Raw genomic sequence first — 15,387 nt, forward strand, 5'->3', positions numbered from 1 at the left:
TACCTTCTTCCAACCTTATGGGCCCGACCTACAAGCCACTTTTCTGTCTTGGCAAGGATAGTTTGGATTTCACATATAAGGAAAGTGAGGAGTAATTCTCCTTCTAGCATGAGAATGTCATACCCAGAGCACTGGATATGGGGTCATTTTGTTGTTCAATCATGTCTGACTCTTCATGACCCCATTTGGGGTTTTCTTGGCAGAGATACTGGGGTGGTTTGCCATTTCCTTCTCCAGTTCATGTTACAGATGAGGAAACTGAGGCAAACAGGGTTAAGTGACTTGCCCAAGGTCACACAGCTAGTAAGTGTCTAAGGCTGAATTTGAACTCAGTTCTCCCTGCCTCTAGGCCCGGCGCTTTATCTACTGTGCCAACTAGCTGCCTCATCGGATTTGGGGATTTCAGTTGAAATCCCAATTCTACCACTTGCTACTGGGTGCCTTTGGGTAAATCGATCAAAGGCTCTCTGAGCTTCATTGTTCTAAAGTGAAGGGGTTGGATCACAGGACATCTAAAGACTCTTCAACTCTAAAACCATAATCTTATGATCAAAAACTTTTTTTGGCACCTGAATCTGGCAAAAAACCTACCTGGAAAAATGGAATGCCTGAGGACACCCAGCCTGGCCAAGCCGAAAAAATCATTACTAGTAGTTTACAATGATCAGTTCAGCATTCGGAGCCTTTCATAACCCAGCCCCTCCTACCTTTCCAGGCTTCTTACACTTTACTACCCCACCTCTTCAATCCAGCTACACCAGCCTCCTGGCTCTTCCACTGGCTCTGGGCTTCCTCTCTGGCTGTCCTCTGACCTAGAACGCTCTTCCTCCTCTGCTCTGCCTTGCGACCTCCCTGGCTTCCTTTAAGTCCCAACTAAAATCCCATCTTTTACCGGGACCCCTCTTACTCCTAGTGCCTTTCCCACTTATCTTGTATATAGTTTACTTTGTATATATTTGCATGATGTCTCCCTCATTAGATTGTAAGCCCTTTGAGATCAGGGACTGTCTTTTACCTCTTTTTGTATCCTGGCACACAGTAGGTGCTTAATAACTGCTTACTGATTGATGAGTCTCCTGCTTACAGATTTAGAAAAGCACTTTATAACACCCTGTCATTTGATCTTCACAACGACCCTGTGAAAGTATTATTATACCCACTTTACAGATGAGAAAACTGAGAGTCACAGAGGTGTAGCAATTTGCTCAAGGTCACACATTTAGTTAATGGCAGAGCTGAGACTCAATGCTGGGTCTTGGTCAGAAGTGTTCTTACCGCTATAACACAGCTGGAGAGGGCAGAGTGGATGAGAACAAAGGGTTGACTCATAGGAAACTCACCACCTTTCGAGTAAAAATTTCCCTCTTCCAAGAAACACTGTGTTTCTTTCCACTTTCAGTTAACAGCCTGACACCTTGAATGTAAATCACCCTCCAGGGGCAGCTTCTGAAAACAAAGCTCAGCCCTGGTCACAAGTGTGTCCATGCTAAAAGAAAACATGGTGAGGAGTTCCAACCTTAATGTGCAAAGACTGGATGGATGGCGTCCTTTTCCCTGGGCTAGAAGAAGCTAAAAGTCTCGGGAGGAACATGGGTTCGATGGATGTCATCTGTCTTCCACCTGTAAACACTGCATTGGGACCTCTTGGTGTCTGGCAGGGAGTTACCGGACTAACCATCGGAAGGTTATATGGCTTTCTTGCTTCTAGGAGGGTTAACACTGAAACTAAGTCAGAAATAGAGGGTCTACTATGGTTCCTTTTAAAAAAATCTCTATCAAAGCTAAGAAAGTAATGGGAGTTGAACAAGAAAACGCCAGGGCTCTCTCTAGCTCTAAAAACTCTAAAAACAAAGAAGTTGACTCCAATGAGCCATTCCATTTTAGGCCTTTCTTTCTTTCTCTCTTTTTCTTTTCTCTCTCTTTCTCTCTCTCTCCCTCTCCCTCTCTGTCTCTGTGTGTTTCCTTCTCCCTTCCCCTCCCCAACTATGGATGTCTTATGTCCTATTACAGCCTAGCTTCCTCTTTGAACACAGCTTCCTTTCTCACACTCTGCAATCCAGCCCAACTGGTCTTATCTCTGTTCTTCACATCTGACAGTGCTTCCCATCTCCCTGCCTTTCTGCTGGCAGTCTCCCAGGCCTGGAATGCACTCCATCCTTCCCTCAGCTTCAGAGTCACTCTCTTCCCTCAAGATGCAGCTCACACACCATCTTCTCCAGGAAGCCATTCCCTATCCTCCCAATTGCTAGTGTCCTCCCACCCAGACTACCTTGTATTTAACTACTTTATATTCATTCTTTTTTATTTATGCTGTATATATTTTTTTACGTGTATGTTGTCTCTCCCATTAGTGATTCTTTTTTCTCTGTACTTGTATTCTCTGTGCCTAGCACAGTGTCCTGGCATGTAGCAGGTATTTAATGGTCAGTAAGTCAATAAACACTTATTAAGCACCTACTGCATACCAGCCTGTGTGCTGAGAGCTGGGGATACAAAAAGAGGCAAAAGACAGTCCCTGCCTTCAAGTAGCTTTCATTCTAATGGGGGAAAGACAGATAACAAGCAAACAAATGTGTGCAGGTAAGCCACACACAGGATAAATAGGAAATAATTAAGAGAGAGAAGGCACCAGAATTAAGAGGGGTTGGGAAAGGCTTGCTGTAGAAGACGGAGTTTTACTTGGGATTTAATACACATTTGTTGCTGGAGCGACAGTTATTGGTTGATAATGACAATCTTCCCCACAGTCTCGATTTCTTGGTTGTTTACTAAGGATTCTGCAGTAACAAGAAAGAATGATCTATATTCCTCAAGAAGTCAATGTAATTTAACTCAATAAACATATATTGAGGGCCTACTGCAGGTCTACTGTCAGGCACTGAGGATTAAAAGAGAAAACTGAACACAGTCCCTGCTCTCAAGGAGCTTGTATGTTACAGGGAAGACAAGAAAAGTCTTGGGTCAAAGAGTGTTCCGTCTCATTCAATTGTTAAGGGCAGGAGATTTCTCTTCTTGGCCATCAGGGAACACAAGGATGAAAAAATATCATGGCCTGTGAAGGACCTCATACTGTGGAAGGAATGAGAAGAGCACTCCTTTGAGGGGTCCATTTTCTCTGTCATCTCTTAATATGGAACCCTTCCTCTTGGAGTAATTGACAACCACAACAAACCAAGTGGTCCACACCTTCCAATCTTCAGATAGGAACAAAGCCATGGTGGAATTTGAAGTTGTAGCTTTGGGATGCCAAAGTAGATTCCTATTTTCTAAGCATCCAAATCTTTTGAGAATGGTTGGTCGGTTGCATGGGCAAAGAAGGGGCCTCCGTTTGGATTGGGCAGCAGCTACTGGCACTTTAACATTCACCTTTTGGAGATACCTTTCCCATAGCCTCAGCCCAGGGTATCCCTCAATGCAAAAAGCTGATAAAATCCTATGATATGAACCAGATGGGCTCAGAATTATTTTAAGCACAGCCCTTGGCTACAGTACCCTGCACACTTGCCTTTTTGGAAGAAAAGCTTCAAAGGTGGTTTTCCTTCCATTAAATATTTATGCTTTGGAGCCAGGAACAGACAGTGGCCTTTGTGAGGCCAAAGCCCTGTTTGAAAAGGGCCATTTGCACAAGGAGGAATGATTCACAAAACATTAAATATTAATTGTCCAGGTGACACACAGGACCTTGCCTTTTCCTTGCCTGAAGGGAGGTGAAGAGCCTAGCAAGCTCTGGAAATGGAATGTGGATGCGACCAATTTGGCAGACCAAGCTAGGAGGTAGTAGAGAAACAATTCAGTTCACTCTATTACCTTACATTTAATTGTGGTTGTGTAGCTTTGTATTTATTCATTTTATATTTAGACTGTGTATATTTATATATGTCCTTAAATCTCTCTCTCTTCCTCACCCCCTCTCCCCTGCCCCCACCCCCGCCTTAGGATGTAAGCTCCTTCTGAGCAGGGATCGCTTTATTCTTTGAACAGTGTTGAGCACAGTGCCTGGCATAGTAGGCACTTAAGAAATGGTTGAATGATTTGACAAGTATTTATTAAATGCCTACTGTGTGCCTCACAGGAGGTAGGGATTTGAGATGCCAATCTCTATTTCAAATTCAGCATAGGTAAAACAGTACTCATTATGTCTCCACCTGAACTTACTCTTCATCCTAACGTCCTTCCAGTCACCCATTATAGCAACCTGGAAGTTATTTTCCACTCTTTGCTATTCTCCACCCCACCAACCCAACCCATTGCCAGGTCTTGATGACTCAACCTCCAGAGCATTTCTTGAACCCATATTCTCTCCATCACCCAGTTACCATCAGCCCTCATCATCTCTCCTGTAGACTGCTGCCATAGATTCCTAACTGATCTCCCTGCCTCCACTCTCTCCTGACTCCAATACATCTTCCACACGCACAGCTGCTTGACAAAGCACAGCTCTGACCACGTATATCACTTTCCTGACCATGAAGCCGCAATGGCTCCATATTGCTTTTGGGATAAAACGTATAAACTCCTCTGCTGGATTCTTAAAGCTTCTCATAATCTGTTTCGAACCTACTTTTCCAGACTCATTTCACATTGCACCCTTTTATTTTCTCCACATTTTTAACTGGCCTCCTTGTGCTTCATCATGACATTCTAGCGTTCATCTCTGTGCCTTTGCCCAAGCCATCTCCTCATCATGCTGCTTACACTCTGGCCACCATCCCAATCTCTGCCCCCTCCAACTTCTTTTTTTGTTTGTTTTTGTTTTTGCTAGGCAATGGGGTTAAGTGACTTGCCCAGGGTCACACAGCTAGTAAGTGTTATGTGTCTGAGGCCGGATTTGAACTCAGGTCCTCCTGAATCCAGGGCTGGTGCTCTATCCTAGCTGCCCCACCCCCTCCTGCCAGCTTCTAATGCCACCAGGTTCCTCCCAAATCTAAGGGGAGATTTGCCTTATCTTGCCCAGAATTAGGCAATAATACCACATCCCTTCAATCTACGCACACCTCCTCTTTATCTGTAGTTTTTCTTAATTTGAATGCAAGATCGTTGAGGGCAGGGACTTGTTCTTGCTTGTAGCTGTATCCCCAGCTTAGCACAGCATCTAGCAGTCGTCATTGTTGAGTCGGTGGAGGACCAATGACATCACAGGGTGATGTCTTGACTTGCTCATGAATTGGATATAAGTGAGGCAGAGTTGTACAAAGTCGTCAGCCTCACTATCTCTTCCAGAGTCCTCACAGTCCAGTGGCAGGACAAAAGTCAGGATGACTGGTGATGGCCCCGGATGCAGTGGATTACCTTGGTGTCTTTGATGTCGCTCCCCAGCGCCTGCTCCATGGCCACTGGAATTGATTGTTCTCATCTGCCCATTCCGCTGGGGGAGTCTCCACATGCTTGGGAAATAATAAGCACTTAATAAATGCTTTATCTGTAGATCTGTCCAGCTGCCATCTTCCATGCCCAAAACATTTACTTATTCATGCACAAGTTATTTCTTCCCATTAGATTGTAAGCTCTTTGAAAGTGTTGTTGTTCAGTTGTGTCTGATTCTTCATGACCCCATTTGGGGTTTTCTTGGCAAAGATATTGGACTGGTTTGCCATTACCTTCTCCAGCTCATTTTACAGATGAGGAAACTGAGGTAAACAGGGTGAAATGACTTGCCCAGGGTCACAAAGCCAATAAGTGTCTGAGACCAGATTTGAACTCAGGTCTTCCTGACTCCAGGCCCAGAGCTCTATGCACTATGGTGCCACCAAGATGCCCTCTTTGAGAACAGGTAGTTTGTCTTCATATCTCCAATGCCTACCACAGGGACTGGCATCCTCTCAGGGTTTAATAAGTGTGTACTGAACTAAATTGAATTGGGAATCGAGCAGAGCCCTTAAAGAAACTAAGCATCCTGGGAGGAGGCAGAGGGGAGGGGGGGACAACATTCTAGCAAGAAGAACAGCCTGTACCCAGGCCCGGAGGCTGGAAATCTGATGCTCAGAAGGCGAAGGGACCAGGTCAGAAACAGCTTAGGAGGGAACAGGAATGAGCCCTTAGTCCGGGAGCCTTGGGGACAGCCACTTCTCCTCTTTAAACCCGTTTCCTCCTCTGGAGAGCAGCTGTTAGTGTAGAATCTCTGGACTTGAAAGGTGGCTCCCTGTGACCTATAACAGAGTCTGCTCCGCAGCATCCCTGAGTGCGGCTCTCCAGCTTCTCACGAGGACCTGTGGAGATGGGGAGGTTTCAGCAGTGCAGGAGGAAGCCCACTCCATTTGGGGTGGTCATTAGAAGCCTTCCTTCCCAGTCTCCTCATTACTCCTGGTCCTGCTATCTGGACAGAGCTGTATGGGATGAGCAGGGAGTGCTAAAATGGAGGGAGGTACAATCTCTTGATAGCATTCCAGAGACCACCATCCCTACCCCTCATGATCTAGGGCAGGTGGTGAGGAAGACAGTCCTGGGGGAGGCCAAGGGACCAGAGGTGTAGGGCATGGGCACCTCCCTATCCCAAATGGGTCACAACTGTGGTCAGACTATCTCAGTGTCCACTCTCCCAATCCGACAGCTGAATTTCCCCCTAGTACTGGGCTCTCCTAGCTGGGGCTGTGCCTCTGGAGCCAAGTAAAACAAGTCCAGCTCCTCTTTATCATGACCATCCCGGGCTTAGTACGGTGTTTGGCACATAGCAGGTTCCTAATAAGTCTTTACTGACTAACGGACTGCCTGCCTTCTTCTGATGCTTGAAAGCAGTTATCAGAGTCAGGGTGGAACATAATAAATCTTCTCTTTTGCAGGCTAGACATTTCTGCTCTAATTGTTCTTGTTTCAAGCTTATATGAGTTTTTCCCTAAAATGCGGCATTCCCAATATTCCAAATGTGGCCAGAATGGAGCAGGGTACAGAATGACTCCCTCCTCCAAACCATAGCTCTCAATGCAGTCTCCAGTAGCGCTCAGCTTTTTTGGCGGCCAGGCCAGCCACATTATTGACTCCTGTTGCTCTCACAATCCACTAAAACCCCCAGTGGGCCATTATCTAACCAAATCTTCCCTGTCCTTGGATTATGCAGTTGATCGCTTGAACCAAAGTGTTTATTAAATTTAAACCATTTCCCCTGAAATGAACTAGAGGCCTTTGCAAACGAAAATTTGTCACTGGCAGCTGGTCCTAAGTGACTTTTCAGGTGCCTCAGTTGTCCTGAATCTGAAATTTAGAGTTTATGAAATGTGGTGCACAAACTCTGTGTTTTTTCTGCTCAGATTTCAGAAGTCATTTAAAGACTACTTTAGCTATAGACTTACTTTATAACAAACTTCATTTAATGGCTTCCTATAGATCACATTTAACGAGCTGGGTTCCTGAAAAAATTATCATTAGATGCTTCATATGCTCTTTTCAAGTGACCCTATGGTGTCTAACTTCATTTGGGTAATTTAGATGGAACTGCCTAGGTGACCAAAGGCCAAATTTGCCCCTTAGAGGAGCTGTTAGGGCAGTGGCCGCCCCGAAAATAGCAATAAATGATCCTTTACAAAGCCAGCAGCGGAAATTTTTTTTTTTATTTTAAAGATAAACATATCCCCTGAATCTGAGGGCCCTCAACATACTTCAGATGGCAAAGGACCTTATTAACCATGTGCCAACAATAATGAGACTGCCGCAGTCCAATAAAGTGAAAAAATTAAAGCGATTATATGGCGGCCTTTGATGTTTGGCCCAGGCCACATGGGTTCTGGGCCTGGTGAAATGGAAAGCCATCTGCTCTCAAGATATTGTATAGTGATGCCGAGAGCTAAACATTTATAGGTAACTGTGATAGCCAAACCTAGACTTAAGGAATATTTTAAAACTTTAAATGGCTATTATAATCTAGGATGGATGTTTTAAAATACGCACTTAGAATCAATGAGCACAAGAATTTGACATGGTATAGGGAGAGACTTCAGGCAAGGGACTCTTCAGAAGACTTTTGTCACCATTGGGCAATGGGCGCCCTCTTAGCACAGGTTCCTGGGACTGGGAGACAAGAAAATTTAGAGATTATTTAATTTAACCATTTCCTTTAACCAAAACGGAAACTGAGATCCAGAATGAGAAGTGACTTGCCCAATGTCATACAGGTAATAAGCCTCAGAGCTGAGATTCAAATTCAGTTCATGTGATTCCAAATCCAGAGCTTTTTCTACAACATAAAAATTATCATTACTGGAATTCCTGGAGCACCCTGAGGTTTGCAAAGCGCTTTTGTCCCATTTGATCCACAGGAGAACTCTGTGAAGTAGGCGCTAGCACCGTTTTACGGGCGACTGAACAGACTAAGGCGCCTGGAGTCAGGAAGGCTCATCTTCCTGAGTTCAAATCTGGCCTCAGACACGTATTAAATGTGTGACCCTGGGCAAGTCACTTCACCCTGTTTGCCTCAGTTTCCTTATCCGTAAAATGAGCTGGAGAAGGAAATGGCAAACCACTCCAGTATCTGCCAAGAAAACCCCAAATAGGGTCACAGAGGGCAGGACACAACTGAAACAAGTGAACAACAGAGGCCGGAGAGGTTAAGAGAAGGAAACTGAATGTAAGTTTGCTTCTTACTTCAGAACTCTTTCCAATTCCCACTGAGCCTTTCTCTACTGCCCCAACTCCCTTCTCCTCTAGGCCTTCCCAAAGGCGTTCAGAGCAGCCTCAGTTCTGCCCAGTGCTACTCTCTTCTAATTAATTCTTCCTTCACATGAACGCTCCATCACACTCCCTCTTGCAGAGATCTAACCTGATGCTGTTTTAAAAAGTGTCTGTGGTTCTCTCTGATTAAAGACACTCTTAACCTGGCATTTGAGGGCTCGCTCATTGGCATCAGGTGCCAACCTTCCATTTTAGGCTTATTGGGTTCTATTCTCATCCACATACTACATTCTAGGCAACCTTTAACACTCCGTGTGTCCCAGCTCTGTCCTATTCTCTCCCGCTCAGGCTTGCACTTGGGTCATTCTCCATGTCTGCAACAAAATCTTCCTGCAGCCATGGCTGTGGAAATCCTCCATTTCTATGGAGCCCCAGGAGTTCCACCTTCATTCAGAAGCCAATGCCCACCCCCCCACCCCCAGCTGAAAGTGACCTCTCCTTTGCATAGATCACATTCTGCTCTTTTCATTATATTTGCGAGCAAATGAACACAGAATTGATTATAGGACTTGGAAGTGGATGAGACAAATGAAAAAGTGCTATGTACGAAGTACCATACTAAGCACTGGGGACATAGATTCAAAACATAAGACAATCTCTGTCCTCAAGGTGTTTACATTTTTTTTTTTTTTGGTGAGGCAATTGGGGTTAAGTGACCTGAGTCACACAGCTAGTGAGTGTAATGTGTCTGAGGCCGGATTTGAACTCAGGTCCTCCTGACTCCAGGGCTGGTGCTCTCTCCACTATACCATCTAGCTGCCCCTAGGTGTTTATATTCTAATAGAAGGCGACACATATATATGACTAATTTTTATAGGAATTTACCACGTGCCAGGCACTGTGCTAAGAGCTTTACAATTATTAACTCATTTGATCCTCACAACTCTGTGAGGTAGATGCTGTTATCATCCCCATTTTACAGATGAGGAAACTGAGGCAAAGGTTAAGTGACTTGCCTGGGGTAACTCAGCTTGTAAAGGTCTGAGGCTGGATTTGAACTCAGGTCTGTTTGCCTTAGTTTTCTCATCTGTAAAATGAGCTGAGGAAGAAATGGCAAACCAATCCAGCATCTTTGCCAAGAAAACTCCCAATGAGGTGACAAAGAATCGGACACAGCTGAAAGCGACTGGTCAACAACTTCCTGACACTAGACGTGATGTTCTATCCACTGCATCACCTCGATGCCCTTGCCAGGAATGACAGTGACATCAATCCCAAATCTCTGACCCAAAATAAGAGGTAGAGGGATGGTGGCCAGAGACATCATAGCAATAATAATGTCTGGATTAGTCTTTCAATCCTGCCCCCCCCCATTTTACAGGTGAGGAAACTGAGGCACAGAAAAATTAAGAAATGCACTTTACAACTGATTCAAGCGTAGCTTGGCTTTGAAAACAGAGGACACAGAATGGCATTAGGTAGCAGGGCATTTTGGAGTTGACTCAAATGAGTTGAGTTTTAATTCCAAGTTGGCTACTTACTCTCTGCATGACAGTAAGTCATTTCATCTTGAAATGCTGATTTATTCAATTATAAAATAAGAGTCAGACCACATGATCTCAGAGCTCTCTTCCAGCTCCACAGCTAATGGTTCTATGAAAGGCAGAGAAATTCCTGAAAGTGTATGGGGCATGTGCTAAGTAACCCTGAGTAATAGAAATGTGTTATTTTCTATTTTATGAAGTAGCATCCATAGAGCATACCATATGGCGCCCACCAGAGGTAGCTTTCTCTACCCTAATTTATTTTCCTGCTAATTCAGGGAAGTTTCTGTCCAAGGGGTCTGACAAAGAGTTTAGCACACTGGATTCAATGCCAGGGGTGGTGGTAATTAGGACAATCACCAGGACCTAGTGAGGGGTGGAGTGGAGTGGTCAGCCCCCACTGGGAAGTGGGTAAGAAATGAATTAGGATACAGCTAACGCTAACATCTAAAGCCAACACTGAGATAGGAACATGGGACCTCTCTGGGGGACTGAAATCCAAGGGATTGAGATGGGACAGGAGTCCAGGTCCAAGAGCAAAGATTTAAGCTAAGGAGATATCCCCACCTCTTTGTGGAGGTGTGCATGGTATTGGGTCTCAGTCACACCAACACGGCTGTGAGTCAGACCAAGAACGACCCAAGTACGCAAAAGAAACCCTTCTCAGTTATTGAATGATGGAAGACGGGGTGAAGAGGGGGATTTCCCAGAATTTTCTCTAAACTGGCTCTAAAACTATATCACAATTTGTTACATAAATACATCACTGTTAGTTATGAGTAAGTGGAAGAGAATCTTCCATATCATAGTCTACCTACAGAAGTGGGTTAAAAGCCACTAAAAAGTCACTTCTAAGACCATATTACTCTTTCATTTTTTCCGAAGGAACAGCTATAAAACACTTACCCCCCGAGAGAAAACCAGACTGCCCACAGGTGCAAAATGACAGAGACCCAACTGTGGATAATCCTTCTTTCTCCGGCTTTATCCACATATAAACATCAAGTGGGCAGACCCGCCCAGCCTAAAATCGCCTCGGCTTGGCATAATGATCAGGTGTAGATCTCCTCATTAGTGAGTTGGCAATGAGGCCCTTTGGAAGGACGGATTCTGTGGTATAAATCAGCTTGCCTTTTGGCTTAATATATTCGCTCCTGCATTCATGGATACCCATAGATAAAAACTGTTTCAGATGGAAACAAGGATGTCTAAATTTATGTCTTCCTTCAGATACAAGACTGAGGCTTCCTTTTGTAAGGCATTTCAAGTGACATACAGTACCAAGTGTTGGAACACCCAATGACTGGGTGTCCCTGGACAAGTGACCCAAGTTCTCAGTGCTCCAGACAACCAAGGCTTTCTTTCAGTTGTGAAGAAGGTACTGAGCTGCCCGGCTACAAGGAGCTACTACCCCAGGGAGTTTCCCTGTGACAATGAAATCACAGGCCCAGGCCCTATCCTGAAAATACCAAGGGCAGATCAGTAACAAGTAGGAAACGAAAGCTGGGTAGTGAAGCGTCCTACCTCCTACACACTGGGCTCTGCAGAATGGCTATGACATCTAAGCTCCCAGGTCAACCTCATCATTTGTTTTTTCTTTTAAAAAACTCTAGCTAGTAAATGGCTAAGGAAGGGACTTTGGACCCCAGAGAGCTTAGCTCTAATTGACCCCCCAAACCCTTCCTTAAGCAGCCCTGGATCTGGCCCAGTCTTCTTGGGGTCTGTTATTAGCTGGAGTCAGACCTCCTGGGGACCAAAGTAGATTTAACCTGTAATTATCTATTTCCCAAAGGGTAATCACATGCCTGCTAGCGTTTTGCTGACAATTCTACTATGGTACTTAGGGAGATCCTTTATCTTATGACAAATGGCAGCTTTGCCTGCTTTTACCTAGGACTTTCATGTGGACACATCCTGGACATGGATGCCACCCTTCAGTTCTGGCGGGTAGGTTCTCACGACTATGGTAAGTCTTAAAAGATTCATCAGCATGAACTGTAATGAGGTTTCTTTCATCTTTAATATTTTTATAATGGATTCCTTTTATCCTGAGACTAGACCTGTGCACGAACATGCCAATCCCTAGCTCATGCTAGACAGACACTAGGCTAAGTCCCAAAAGCACTTTGACAAATACTAAGTTTTACATGAACACTAGGTGGTGGAGGAAAATCATTTCCAGGACAGTTTCAGTTCTCACATCTCTGAAGGAATAACTACCACCCTGAATACATGCTAGGTGTGTTCTCCACCTACCATTTTATTCTTAAAATGCAGGTGTCTGATCACACACAATACTTTCAGGGTGTCCCTTTCAAAACCCTTGTCATACTGGCAGCTGGTCTCCCCTACCAGTCTTCCTATTCCATAAATTGACAAACTAAATGATTTCTGGTGGGCACCATGTCTTGCGGCACCCCATACTCATTAAAATACTTATCATTGCCTCATCATTTTCACTGGTTTAAAAAAAAAGAGGTGGAGGTGAGGGAGTCCTTTCCTATGTTTTGGTTAGCACTGAAGACCAAGTAGTAGTGATGGGGTAGCAGTGAGGGGAATCACCTCAGTGATGATGTTTTATGACTGTGGCTGCCAGGCTCAATCTGAAACAATGGGTGCCTTGTTCATCACTGCCTACCAGTAGCCAAGAGATAACAGATTCCGGGCTTTTCCTGCATTTATCTTCTAAACAGATAGACCTTAAAAGGGCTCGAAGGGTGTCTCCCAGCTAAAAGAGACCCTCTAAATATTCAGAAGTAACCTTTTGAACTAAGCTCTATGTAAAAGGTGTACATCCAATCAATTCAAGGCTGTCTTCAGCATTAAACCAAAGCATCTTTTTTTTTTTTAAAGTTAGTAGTTTTCTGAATTCTCATGTCCTATTCAGTCTTCTTTCAGAGGCTAAAGGTAAAGCAAATTCTTAAATTTTAGCATTAGATAGGCAATTCCTAAGTTATGAAATTTGTATCTTGGTGGGGGAGGAATCCCTCATAGACTTGTTGCTATAAAGAGTACAATTTAAGGTAATCCTAGCATCCTGAGGGAGGCAGACAGACAAGACAGAGACTAACCAGACCTGTGACTTCAACAATGTATGGAGGGCCTGGTGTGGAACTGCTTCTATCAGTGCAGGGTCTCAGACCCTTGGCTGGGCATTAAGATGACAGGTGACTCACCCAGGGCCATGCATCTAATATATGTCACAGACAAAACATGGCCCAGGCCTTTCTGACTGTGAGGCCAGCTCTCTAACCACTAAGCGACACTGCTTGTGCCACAGTGACTAGAACTGAGTGAGCATACCTTCAGGCCTGGTTGATGACGGATGATCCCAATTTACTGCCATTTTCACTAATGACTTCAGTGCCTTTGTGAACTAGCTATCTTCATAAAGTGCCGTGAAAATTAAAGAAACGTACAAAAGGTTGTTTAAGTCTCTACTATAATGTTGCAATTTTTTTTTTTCACATCTGCCTTAGACTTTCTGTGCTTGGGCTTGGCATATGTTCATCCACCCCTTCTGTAGCTAAGAAAATTTATTAAAAAGAACAAACAAAAACCTTTTGAGTAACAATCTGATGGCCTTTCTCATTGGTTCTGAGATGAATACATCTTCGTAAATATGAAGTTTGATGTTTGCACAGAGATGAGAGGATATGAGAGAGGTAGAAACAGGAACTCAATGTTCAAGAACTACAGCATTAACTTCTTGAGTCAAAAGCTCATCTTCTTTTAAAAAATTATTTTAATTAAAAAATAAAGAAGAACATTTTTCACCTACGCTCTATGTCATTTAATCTCTGCTCAGAGAGAAAGAAACATTTCTGTACACGAGCCGGTCTTTCAGAGAATCCCAAACAAACACGACATTCAGCGACAAAAACGTATTGGAACAGAACTGTTTGGGGCATCTGAATCCATCTCTCAGAGTAAGAGCAGCTGCGGGAATCCACTTTGGAGCACTCATATTCTCACAGTTGATTACCTGGGACATCAAAACTAAAAATTCGTTGTTCTAACAAAAAAGAGAACTCCAAAGACCTCATTAAAAATTTTTTTTCTCTGGAAATATGCATCACTAAGTATTACGAAACTTAAAACAGGCCTTTTTGTTTAAGATGGTAAATCATCTCATGGCTTTGTAACAGATTTACCCTACTTTTTACAAATTAAGAGCTTATCAACTCCTAGATATCCAGTAACACCCTGAAGGAACTAGAGAAAAACTATTAAAAAAAATCAATCCTAATTAAAGGAGTTTAATTTAAATTACAATATTTTTTCCATGTAAGGCATTATGCTGACATCTACTGGCCTTGAATTGAATTATACATTTCACTGTGTTTTTACATTATAAACGCTCTTGAGGAAAGCAGAACTCTTAATAGAGCACAATGAACACATTCAAATAAGGCTCAACTTCATTTTCATGTAAACCCTACCAAGTTACCCAAAGAATAATGGTGGCTTACTATTGCTTTCCGAGTATTTCATGGGGCTTGAATTTTAATAAGCAGTTTGAGAGGAGGGATATGATTAGGAGGAGGAAGAAGCTTTGTGTGGTGAGTAAAAAATGTTGGGTTCCCCAAAAAACTTGCAAAATTATGCAGCATGCTATTTTATGACTTACACTGGATTTTTAAAAGATGGACTGAATTCAAAATAAAAACCTAAAAATGATAATTTTATAAATAAAGAAATTTTGATTTTGCTAGACATTTTTTATGAAAGACATTTGGTAATTAAATACTTGCTACTGTCCATTAAATTGATGAACTTTATTAGGGTTAAAACTATAACAAAGTTCATCCTAAAACATTTTGCAAAATTATTTCACTCAAAGAGTGTCTAGTAAATTGAATGCTATGAATTACAAGCAATTTTCAAAAGCAGAGACTCACATCCATAAAACTTTATACATCTTTCAAACTAACTGATATTTATACTACTAAAATCAAACATGCATCACTTTCAAACATTCTGGTATCATGATTTATATATTACATTATGTAACACCATTCTTCTCAAAAACAAATTTTATCATACATTTGCACCATTCTCTTTGGATTTTTGATCTCTGTCTTCATTCTTCATATTATCCTACAAAATAATGAACAAAGAAAGATGCTTTTGTTTCACTGAAGTTTTCCACTAACTAAAATTTTTAATGTGAACTATAAAGGAAAAGCAGATACACCTGGACACGGGCACTCATTCACTTATTTATTTTGGGCAACCCCTCGCC

At 43.0% G+C, this 15,387-nt stretch overlaps 1 protein-coding gene across 2 annotated transcripts in view; it reads right to left on the reverse strand.

The window, feature by feature from the left end:
* Positions 1 to 13,599: 13,599 nt before the first annotated feature.
* CCAR1 (cell division cycle and apoptosis regulator 1) overlaps positions 13,600 to 15,387 on the reverse strand; it is a 52,151-nt gene continuing 50,363 nt past the window's right edge. Inside the window, exon 25 of one of the 2 annotated variants that reach the window (XM_027840635.1) lies at positions 13,600 to 15,242. In XM_027840635.1, the coding sequence (XP_027696436.1) occupies positions 15,183 to 15,242 (60 nt within the window). In that variant the 3' untranslated portion in view covers positions 13,600 to 15,182. The remainder of the gene's footprint in view (positions 15,243 to 15,387) is intronic. The other variant, XM_027840634.1, reaches the window with a different exon arrangement.

The sequence above is a fragment of the Vombatus ursinus genome, unplaced genomic scaffold (assembly GCF_900497805.2).
Source record: "Vombatus ursinus unplaced genomic scaffold, bare-nosed wombat genome assembly UNPS02014847.1, whole genome shotgun sequence".
NCBI lineage: Eukaryota > Metazoa > Chordata > Mammalia > Diprotodontia > Vombatidae > Vombatus > Vombatus ursinus.